The sequence below is a fragment of the Larimichthys crocea genome, chromosome I (assembly GCF_000972845.2).
Source record: "Larimichthys crocea isolate SSNF chromosome I, L_crocea_2.0, whole genome shotgun sequence".
Lineage (NCBI taxonomy): Eukaryota > Metazoa > Chordata > Actinopteri > Sciaenidae > Larimichthys > Larimichthys crocea.
The window spans coordinates 2,509,836-2,522,257 of NC_040011.1; the positions used below are offsets into that span (position 1 = coordinate 2,509,836).

Below are 12,422 nucleotides of genomic sequence, written 5' to 3' on the forward strand. Positions count from 1 at the left end.
TTAACATGCTAATGTCAATTGCTTGCGCGGCAGCGCTAGCTGCTCCTGTGTCTAAATAAACATGTTAAAAATTACTATTTGAGGTGTGCTTTTTGACTACAGACCCCCAGCAACAGCCCACTCGTCACTCTCAAAATTTCTGCGGGAATTTTCTAGTTATTCATCTTCCGCCCTTTTTTGTCATTTAATGCGGCCCGCAGCGGTGAGAGGACCCCAACAAATTATATATCAAAACGTGCGTCTTGATCCCGAATCGAGTGCTATTACTTTTCTAAGAGATTTGCGAGTATTAAAGTAGTAAAACTGCGAAAAATTTCCCATAGGAAATGAATGGGAAAGCCCGAAAAAAACATTTCAACAGATATTTTCAACAATGAACTGCTCTGGCATACTTTCACTGAGAGACTTCATTTAAACTTTAAAATGTAGGTATGCTTGCCTTCTCTTCAGCGATTCACTACACTCATTGACAGCTTTTACCGTTTTTAAACTATCAAGGCTTAAAGTTGAGCAGGTTTTTAGTCAAATTTCTGGGTTTATAATGGGTGTGTATGTGGCGGCATGTTTGTGCTAGAGTGGATGACATCATCAGCTAGAGTGAGGAGCAGGGAGAAAAATCAGTGAAAAAATAAAACGGATTTGACAACCGTGGCGTCAAATGAGCCACTACAGACACGATTTATACATAGAAACGTAGGAAAATTTCTGGAGGAAAGCAGAAGTAACCTTTCTCTGAATCGCTCTCAAGGGCACATTTCTTCACTTATCGACACAAAACAAATATGTAGACGTTCAGGAAGGGCTTAGCATGCTCCAAGTTAAGCCGGTTCAATGATTGGAAATACGGTTTGGCCAGAGATCCCTCCTCTTCGAGGGGTGGTCTCAGCATTTTCTCTCTGTCTCTGTCTTTCCAACTGACATTCTAACAGATGCAGTTGCTGCTCTGCTGATTGGCAGTTGGTCCTGCCTGAAGGAGGAGAGGGGGGAGGGGCTATTTCCAAAAGGCAGGCAGGACGGAAGGGAGAAGCCAGCAGGCAGAAGCCCAGTGGCGGCCATTTTAGCAGTTATTGGCATTTGAACTTGCCTGTGTAAAATGGCAGACAGAGACAGCAGAGCAGCTAGCACATTAGCGCTAGCTGTAAAGACATGCTAACTGCTAACATTAGCAAGGAAATGCTAAAATGAATGCAAATGCTAATTGCTAGCGCGTCAGTGTCATTAAGAATACATGTTAATGTTAACATGCTAATATTAATTGCTAGCATGTCAGCGCTAGCAATTAGCATTAGCCACTAAGAATTAAATACATGCTACTTGCTAACATGGTAACCCTAACCCCATTTAGAATTAAATAAATGCTAATGTTAACATGCTAATCTTAACGTGCTAATGTTAATTGCTAGCACGTCATGGTAACCCTAACCCTAACCCCATTTAGAATTAAATAAATGCTAATGTTAACATGCTAATCTTAACGTGCTAATGTTAATTGCTACACTAATTTGTAGTCACTAAGAATACATGCAAATGCTAAAATGCTAATGATAATTGCTAATATGCTAATGTTAATTGCTAGCACGTTAGCTAGCACTAGCCAATAAGAATTAAATAAATGTTAATTGTTAACATAGCGCGTCAGCTCTAGCAATTACCATTTGCCACTCGGAATTAAATACATGCTACTTGCTAACAGGCTAATGCTAACATGCTAATGTTAATTGATAACCCATCAATGCTTGCCACTAATTTTTAGCCATTAAGAATACATGCTACTTGTTAACATGCTAATGCTAATGTGCTAATGTTAATTGCTAGCACGTTAATGCTAGCCCATAATTTTTAGTCACTAAGAATACATGCTAATGTTAACATGCTAATGCTAACCTGCTAATAGTAATTGCTAGCGCATCAGTGCGTGCAATTAACATTAGCCACTAACAATTAACATTAGCAACTAGGAATTAAATACATGCTACTTGTTAATATGCTAATGTTAACATGCTAATGTTAATTGCTAGCAGGTCAATGCTAGCCACTAATTTTTAGCCACTAAGAATACATGCTACTTGTTAACATGCTGATGTTAACATGCTAATGTTAACATGCGTGTCAGTACTAGCAGTTACCATTAGCCACTAAGTATTACATACATGCCAATGCTAACATGCTAATGTGCTAATGTTAATTGCTTGCACGCCAGTGCTAGCCACTAATTTTTAGTCACAAATAATACATGTTAATGCTAACATGCTAATGTTAACATGCGTGTCAGGGCTAGCATTTATCATTGAACACTAAGTATTAAATACATGCCAGTGCTAACATGCTAATTGCTAACGTGCTAATGTTAATTACGTCAGTGATAGCCACAAATTTTTTGTCACAAATAATACATGTTAATGCTAACATGCTGATGCTAACATGGAAATGCTAACCTGCTAATACTAACATGCTAATGTTAATTAATTATATTAGCCACTAAGAATTAAATACAAGGTAACTGTTAACATGCTAATGTTAACATGGTAATGCTAATATGCTAAGACCCCCGGCAACAGCCCACTCATCACTCTCAAAATTTCTGCAGGAATTTTCTAGTTATTACTTAATTCCATCTTTTTGAATGTACTCGTTTCTTCAATATCAAGTCAGGTGAAAGTTTTCTTTACAGCTGTCACCAAGTGTTTGCTCATGGTGGCCATTGTTGAGTCTCTGTAAATAATATTATAAAGAGTATGGTCTGGGTCGGCACTATAAGGAAAGAGTCAAGAGATAACTTCTGCTATTGTTTGGCACCTTATAAATAAAATTGAATTGAATTGTTCTTTCTTAGATGATTACTAAGCAGGATGTGCACTACGACTTTGAACAGGTTGAATTACTTACTTACTAGTCTTTAGTCTGTGTAACGTCAGAATAAATGTGTTTTGAGTTTGTCAGACTAAAGAGGAAACTGTTATTAACCACCCAGCCAAATTTGAATGATTAAAAATAACGACAAGTTTATGAAATTAAGTGTTACAATATTGTGAAAATGAATTCTCAGCTCCAGGACTGTGGGGGCATGTCCACTGAATGTGCTGAAGCCACACCCACTGCAGGGAGCCGTCAAGTTGCAATTAAAAAATGACTGAAACGTGTCAGATGAGTTCAGAAAATGACATGACTAACTCTGAAACACTCTGAATGAGATGAATTTATCTCTGTCTCTCTGCTGCTGCTGAAAAACTGTTTGAACCTCTAACTCCACATTTAAGTAATATTTTGTTCAAAGTGTTTTCAGCAACTATTTTTAATGTATTTTGAAAGAAATCTCAGAATTGCCTTTATACTGACTTTCTTTTACTTACTTCATTACTTTTAACTTTACTTTTAAGTATGCAAAGGTGAAACTAATATTATAGTTAGATTAATTCAGCTTCTTGTTTAGAATGAAAGGAAAGACACACAGGTTCTGAAAGCACTGACACACTGACCAAACGTCTGTATGTAAACATTTATTACAAATATTCAGTTCAGCAGTTGTTATTGCTAGCAGACTTAAAAGCCATTATGCTTAGGTAACAAAACCATGGACTATTACTCTTGACACAATCTTTGCAAATGACCATCCACAGTTAAATTAACAGAAGTAAAAATATATACCAAGTAATTATGAGTATCTCATAATTATGAGAAAACCTATTACAATAGCTGGATGTCATAACTGTGGGATAAGGATGTTGTAATTTTAAGATCTTTTGTTCTAGTGCCACAAACTGTACTGTATATCTGCTACAGGTTAATTCCAATTACATAATTATTATTACATTTACTTTAGCTGTTGATCACATTTCATTATTGATTTTTTTCTATTGCTGAACACAGGAGGTCTGCAAACAGCTGCTGCACTCATGACAAAACATTTGCTCAGTTTATAATGAATGTTACAACAAAAAAAAAGTCTCCTGTTAAAACTAAATAATTTGGTATGCAGTAATCAAAATGATTTTGTCATGTGACAGCATGACCCTTACTCTTATCAGAACCAGGCTAATTTAAAGCTGTTTTGCTAGTTTGTTCCAATGGTTATTTAGCAGACTATTCCTTTTTATAACAGGCAGCTGAAACCAATTGAAGCAAAAAGCTGCAATGCACTGGGTGGCAAGACATGGTCCTGAGGCAGAAGTGTAAACATCATAATAACTACGGCAGTAAGAAAGAGGTAACATGATGACTATTAATTACAGTCCTGTAATGGCTAAGAAAACATTGTAGAACTGAATGACAAAAAAGCTCTCTGTTGTTGTGGTCAGTATACTTAGAAGTGTTCATTAGATCATCAAACAGCAGTCTTAACAGTATGAATAATATAATAAATGCAATGAGCAGTTTGCAACTGTCTCATTCAGAGGTTGTCATAGTTGTTTGTTGAGTGTTGTTGTTTACCGTAACACCAGGGTTGGTGTGTTGGACAACCTGGAAATGAGACTCAGTAACCGACAATCTTTAAAAACACTATCAGGATGGTAGTAATCTGCTGAATCCCTATGGTCGGGTTTGAATAAAAACAAGTTAAACGAATGATAGCACCACGGGTAATAGAGAAAAGAAGTGGACGAGTGAAAATGAGAGAAATAGCTGAACAGGTTAAATAACATTAGTACAGGAGCACATCAGGAGTCATCTTGGCATAAACCACACAGCTTCGGCGTCAGGTCTGTAGGATGGAATGTCTAAAAATTCACTTGGAGATTAAGGTAGATTAAGGTAGCACATTAAAGCGAGCCAACTCCCTCTACACACGTACAAACACACACACACACACACACACACACTTGTGTACAGACTGTGTAATGCACCAAACAATGCTGCTCATGGAGCAGCAGCCATCCACATTCCATTATAATAATTCACTAGTTAACTGACTTACAAGCAGTGTTTCTGCTCAGCACTGAAACCTGCAACACATTAAAGCAGCACTTTGGCTATAACCTCCAACATACTAATGATTGGACTATAATAATATTTTTCCTTTATTTTCATTTCCTGCCATGATTACATATTACTTGGAATCAGCAATCAGGTATTTTGGGCTTGTTCTTTGACTCATTTTTTTTTTTAATTCCCAAGCTCTCTTAATCATTTATACATGATAAAATGACACTGGTGCTGAATTAGAATCAACCCCAAACCTCAAGGAACTGCAATAAAGGTCCCAAAGCTCTATATTTGTATGACTGACACAGTTAATAATAAATATATAATACAGTGTCAATGTACCAACTAACTGCCAATTTGTATTTCATCATGGATTTCCCAGCTGATTTGGCACTGGATCCAACAAATTGGGTGCAGACAAGACTCCAGGTCCAGCCCTGTTGGATAGGATAGTCTTGGGACCTTTTTTGATCAAATGTTCTATCTTATGAAGACCTCTGACCCACAGTCACATTCTAACATACCCACAGTCTGCATTCAAGCAGAACTGAGGTAAAGTTGCATGTCCAGCAGGGCTGGGATGTCAGGATGAAGTTCTGTTGTACCCTACGTGTTTCTCCAGCCACAGCTCAGCTAACTGCATTGTCGATGCAAATGTACTTGCTCTTGACCCAAGGCACATTTTGTGTTGCTTCTGATCTAGACTTGTATTACAGTGGACTGGATGATACATATGGACAATCCCTGGTTCTTGACTGCGTAATACTTTTAAACCAGAATTAATAACTTTAGTGAACAAGTCTACATCTTCCAATCCCCAGCCTAGGATTGAGGTGTCAAAACCTCCTGCTTTTAGTAAATCACCCTTGAAAACACAGGAGATTCCAAAGCCATAATCTCGCCAGAAACCACTTTTCCTGGTGAGGACAAATTTGTTTTCTCTTGGTGCCTTTTCAGAATACACTACCCTGGGGTTGTACTGACTAAAGACAACAGGAAAATAGACCTGTTTCCCTTGGATAGCATTGTCTCTGCAGCGTTGCAAGGCTTCACCATTAAAAATAAGATCAACATCACAAAAGAAGAGTAGAGTGTCATTATCAAGCTGTGAGAAGCCCAGCTCTAGAGCCAGTCCTCGTGAGAAGTTGCCTGTCATGGGGATTAGCGACAGGTCAGCTTTGGGATATTTTCCATAGTAGTCTTTAATTAACTGAAGGTGTTTTCCTCTGTTTTGATCACTCTCACTGTCCACCAGAATGATTGATAGCTTTACATTTTGCTTGGGTATCAAACACACTTTCTCAAAGTTCTCCATAAAGCGGACAAAGGTGTTGTAGCGACCAGACAATGGGACAAGGATGTTGACCTTTCTCTGGCTTTGCTCCCACATCTCCCTGGTTGATTCGTAGACCTGAAATGGTGACAAGAACTTTAGAGAGTTGGACAGGAATGACAGGGATTGGGATTCAGAGTTGATGGCAGCCACAAGTTCAGCCACATCTAATTCTTCAATTTCACTAAAGAAGGGTCGGCTAAAGGACTGCTGAAGGTAAGCATGCCGCCTCACAGGCACTGTTATTTTGCGTCCTTTGTGTTTCTTGTACAGAAGCAGTAAGTCTAAAATGTATTCTGCACCATGCATTGGATCCACTCTGTAGTAGCCATACTGAATTTCTTTAAAGTCAATTACACGACCACGTGTTTTCGAATTCTCATTAATCATTTCCATGACCTGGAGTATAATATCTTCTAGTGCAGTCCGAAACAAGTTGCCAAGGCTTTGCCGGGCCATCTTGTTCTCAACAGCGGAATAAAAATGGCGGCCAGTCAAGAAATCCCACTCAATGACATCATTTCTTTCATTAGGCTGATACAGCATGTATGAAGGTGGGGACCCGAGCTGCTGATCCTCCCACTGTACTTCTGTATCACTGAGGTAACTCATACTCAGGCCTTCACGGTGGAGCAGGATGGTGCGGTAACGGAGCCTTGAGATCTCGCGGCTCAGCATGAAGTTGTGGAGTCGGTACTGGTATGCAGGATTCTTGTTGGGGTGGAGTGTGATGGCATTGTGGATCTTAGTACTGTGAAGTTCTTCAATGAAACCTTTCTTGTTGTGTTCATAGTTCTCATAGAAGAGCTGCTGCATCTGCAGAAAGACATGACAAGAGCAAGGATGATGCAAGGAAGTAGCTCACCCTCAACTTCAAAAGTATCAAAATATAACAAACTAAACAACAAAATGACGATTACGGACTTAAAGTCTGAACCAGTTAAAAAGTATTTTATCTTGGTTTGTTTGTTTGGCTGAACTTATTATGCAAGGAAAACCAAAGGTGAACAGACTGCCCATCACAATTTGGTTAGTTAATTATAGGTTTTATCCACAAACACAGTGGTTTTTAATCTGGGGAGTCTAAATGATACAGTTTTTGCCCAGCTTGACTTTGGTGCAGTCTTGTCACCATGTTTCCGGGACTCAGTGATTAACTAAAACCTATTTTCCAGCAGATGCTATTGTATAGTATTCCAGCTACATCACATTGGCTAGAGGCATCCTGCTTCCATTCTTCCATTCTGCTTCCATAGTCCAATAGGTGCACGAGAGGAGAATCATAGCTTACAGGTAGCCCTTTTTGTCCACTTGGATTTTTTTTTTAAGCATCTCAGAAATGTCAATTTGTCATGTGAATGTATAATGCCTCTGACAAAAAATATGTCTAATGAGTCACTGACTTTGTCTTTATGTACACTCAGCAAACTTTATTTTGTTATTAATAATTTGAATAGATTGAGTTTAATATTTAGATTCACGACAGACATCCATCCACAATGAGCTTGGTTCTGCTCAAGGTTTCTGCCTGTTAAAGGAAGGTTTTCCTCACACGTCACCAAATGCTTGCTCATGGTGGGAATTGTTAAATCGCTGTAAATAATATTATACAGCTCTGCTCTGTATAGAAAGAGTCATGACTAACTTTTGTTATGATTTGGCATGATATAAATCAAACAAAATAAATATTTTAAAATTGCTTTTAATGTTTAGCTGAAGCAGATCGACTCAATCCATACCTCATAGGACCACACGCACTGTGTTCCTCCAAAGCGTCGCACACAGCGGCCCACTTCCACGTCTTCATGGGTGGTATACATCTCCCTCAGACAGGTACTAATGTGAGGGACCATCCTGCGCAGCACCTCTCTGCTGAAGATCATCCCAGGGCCTCCCATGCAGAAGTTCTCACCAGGCTCTAATGCCAGTCTGCCCAACTCCTCAGCCATGCCCAGGCCTGTCTGGCCAAGGTAAAGTGGTTTACTGCTGTTCAGCGACCGCAGAAACAACTCAAGCTTCTCACCTGTCAGACGGTGAAGTGGGTGAATTAGACATCCATAGTACTAGTAGTAATAATAGTCATCCTGGGTTGGGTATATATTCATTTTACAAAGCAAGCCAAACTGATCATACATACAGATAAAATACAGCATATACTAACAAAATGGTGCATTGATGAACATCAGGTATGAACGTAACCTCTGATATTCTATAAGGAGAACTTTGTTTCTCTGCCTGTAAGAATAAAATCAGTCACAGTAAAGGTTCCCTTCATAAAACAAAGCAGATGTTTCTTATGTAGAACTCACTAGAAATAAAGGAGATTTTACAAGAGCAGCTCATTAATCATCATGTTTAGCACTAAAACATGAAGTGACTTTACCTTTAGTGCCACCTAAATCACATAACAATCAATCTTTTCTTTTCTCCCTTTGAGTAATGTAACTGTACACACATAGACGCCGCCTAAAAGTGATCAACAGGTTTCAAAGAATTCTTCTTAAAACTGGAGTCTTCTGAGCATCATTTCTATTAACTGTGATAACAGTGTCTCTCACAGTAACTGCTGACACACAAACGAAACAGAGCAGTTAGATTGTAAACAGGCTGTGTAAACTGCTGTTTGTGTGTACAGGGTTACTCTTCACCTTTGTTTGCTCTCACAAACGTTCGTCTCACCTGAGGGCTTGTTTGTTTGCAACCTGCCTGGATGCTCAGACTGTCACGGTTATTCTGGTTTTGCTGTTGGGTTTTTTGTTTCCCCTCCTTTTTATGTTTCCTTCCCCAACAGAGTGTGTGTGTGTGTGTGTGTGTGTGTGTGTGTGTGTGGGGCAGAGGGCGTGGCTGGCTGAGCTTGTCTCAGCAACAAAGCTGCTGCAACAAAATGCTGGTCTCTCATCCAGCAATCACTTCTGGTTGAGAATCACCTCTCCTGTGCCAGACTATCCCTGTCATAGTCAGTAATGTGCTGCGTCTTAATCTTTTAAGCTTCTGGTGATTAAACAGGGTCACTGTTGTGTGTTCCAGTGTATTTCTGACTGCAAGCTTTGCATTACCTTTCTATTGTTATTGATGCTGTGATTCATTCAAGTTTTCTCTATGTGCAATTCTCCAGTGTACCATGCACACTTTGTGTTTTCCAGCATCCAGTGAATCCTCTGCTCTCCTCCCCTTACTTCACCTGTATCACCAGCCAGACTCCACCTGCTTTTAAGTTCATTCTCATAATAAACTCTTTAAAACAATACTGGCCTCTGCCTCTGGATTTTCAGTCCAAACACAAAACTAAAATGTAACACAGAATAAGTCTTTTTAAAAGAAGTCACATGTTCCCAGATTGCATCAATTACGTGAGTACAGTGTCATTATTACCAACAGGATGGACGGCCACAACAATACTGAAGTTGTTTTGAAGCAGAATTACCATGGCTGAAGCACACTGTGGATGAAATACCAGGTACACTTTAACACAATAATGCAAAACCCTGAAACAGCTCGTCTACTTTAAATGTGCAGACCCACCACAGATAACACAGCACTTTTCATACACAATATTTCTGACTAGAACATCTCATTAATATTTATGTGAAAAATAATACATAAATAAACTAAAGCCAATATTTGAATTATAGGAATCACTATGTCTCATGAATGTGAGTATACACACACACACACACACACACACACACACACAGAGAGAGAGAATAATCACCTCTTATGTAAACGTCATCATCTGCCCGCATGAACCACTCGTATTTATCCAGGTAGTGGTCGTGGATGTACTTGAGCATCATGAATGACTTCTTCTGTGGCGGGTACGAGTCATCCACACCTGCCAGCGAAACCACCGGGACTGGGACGGGCACGTGAACCGTGCCAGAGCCTGCGCTCGAGAAGAACTCCACCTTCCCGGGTATGGAACTCACCCACGTCTTGTACGCAGCCACGGCGCGAGACCGCAGGTATTTTTTGGCGGTCATCACGCCGACATAGAGGAAACTGTTCGGTCTGTTAACGGCTTTCCCGGCATCTCCGCTGCTGTTACCACGCTCCTCCTCCGGACTAAACGGCGGGCTGTCCCGGGCTCTGATACCGGCGGTGTTCTCGAGGATGTCGGGACTTTTACCGACGGAGGAGTCACTGTAGTACAAACACACCGGAGATTTTTTTCTTTTACTTTCCAAAACCTGAGGCACAATGAGCCAAGAGGACGCGGTGAATCCAAGAAAGACGGCGAAAATGACGGTCGTCCACGGTCTCCTAGATTTCAGAGCCATGGCTGTTTACCGGAGGAGGAGCGGAGCTGTGCGGTGAACGGGCGGATGAATGCTGCCTTGTCTGAGGAGCTGCTGACGTGTATGGGCATCCGACATCTCCGTGGAGCAGCACAGGTATCCTACCCGCTGTGGAAAAACACTTTCCACCTCTGATAGCATCATTCATGGGACTGGAAAGACATGTGTGCCATCCCCACGGTCCACGGTCCCGTCTGGACCCGGACCAGGGTCAAGTTGTGTTCCCTGTGAAAGCCGTGCAGTCTTTCACATGTCCCGACTGGCTTTTTAGGAGTGTCCGGTCGGATGGCTGCTTCTCCCCGCTGTGGCTAGTCCACTAACGCTCACACACACCGGGCTGACAGCAGCTCTGTGCGGTACCGTTAGCTCTCACGAACCTGCTCCACACTCCACAGAAAGCTCGACATTCTCGTTCACACGGTTTTCTGGCAACTTGACCGTGATTTCATGATCTCTGTCTACATCAGGAACTTGTCATCATGTTGTGTCTGTTCCGTTATCACGAACAAGACTCTTCACTTCCAGTCGGGTTTTTTCATTTTTCAGAATAAAAGCGTCATTTCTCTAAATCTACAGACCAAGGAACACTGCTTCATGTTACGGCCAATTGATTCAAAACCAAATGCAAATATAAAGTATGTTCATGATCTTATGGAATAATAATCGTTCTAATTAATACCAAGATCTTACAGCAGGACGTTGGTGTTTTTATTTTGAAGACTGTTTAGGCCTGTCCACCAGCAAGCCTTTGTTTTCAACGTCTTCTAATGTAAAGGACACTTCCGATCAGATGGTTTGTTCCACAATAAAAGCTTCCTCTATGCCAGGGGTGTCAAACTGGTCCACAAAGGGGCCGTGTGGCTGAAGGTTTTTCTTCCAACCAAACAGCAGCACACCAGACTTGACTCATTTAATCAACTGATCTCAGTCTTCAGAGAGTTGATTGGTCAAACTGTGTGCTCTTGGTTGGTTGGAACTAAAACCTGCAGCCACACGGCCCCTTTGTGGACCAGTTTGATACCCCTGCTCTATGCAGAGTTAAGGACCCATACAATGACTTCAAGGATTTTTTTCTTTTCTTCACAAAAACACAAAGTGAGACACATTGGGACAGGAGGACTACCTGTAGTCAGACTGTGTACAACATTAACTTCAAGTTCAATGTCATGGCAGCAGTCGAAGCTGCAGTTTAAGGAGCAGACAGCTGCTGTGCTCAGTCTGCAGTCTGTTTGGATGAGCTGTGTTGAAGTGTTGTAGCAGCAGCACAGCAGGTGGCAGCACAGTGCTTTCACTGCTTCTCCTTCACCTCTGCATCGTCACTGTGTCAGACAAGATTCTGAGACTTCTCTTAGTCTTGAGAGTAAATATTTAATAAAAGGAATACTTGCCCCAGGTTGTGGATTTAGAACTTCCACCTTCTGATACTCACTGTAAAACTGGATGCTCTACATTCACAATACATCCCCACTGTCAGTGCATTATGGGTATATGATGTAAGAAAGGGGTCTGCTGCTGATTCCACACAGCCAAGTGTTAGAGACTGAACGCGGTTTGCTTAGCAGTCATAGGGATGAACCTGTAAGTGCATTATTCATTACAGGTCCTACAGTGTGTCTGCCTCTGTGTTGTTAAAACATGCAGCTTGCCACATTCTGCAGTTTATGAGTTGTAAATAATGGTTTTATTAGTGTTCATCATTTACTGAAATCAATCATTCACTCTTGCTTTTAAGACCAGATTTTAGATTGGGAACTTGTGATGAATCCCTTTCCCCGGCTTTCAGCACTCTCATACAACCTCTCCTCAAAAGCCCTTATAGTAATATGATTATGATATGAAAATAATAGTTATGATTGTGTATGCACACTGTGTTA

General features: G+C 40.6%; 1 protein-coding gene across 1 annotated transcript; it reads right to left on the reverse strand.

Moving 5' to 3' along the window:
* Nucleotides 1-3,482: 3,482 nt before the first annotated feature.
* Nucleotides 3,483-11,471, reverse strand: chsy3 (chondroitin sulfate synthase 3). Its single transcript, XM_010753659.3, has 3 exons — nt 9,966-11,471; nt 7,993-8,276; nt 3,483-7,069 (listed from the first exon to the last, which is right to left on the reverse strand). Exons 1-3 carry the CDS (start codon nt 10,528-10,530, stop codon nt 5,504-5,506), a joined length of 2,415 nt encoding a protein of 804 aa, XP_010751961.1. The 5' UTR covers nt 10,531-11,471; the 3' UTR covers nt 3,483-5,503.
* Between the last annotated feature and the right edge of the window lie 951 nt (nt 11,472-12,422).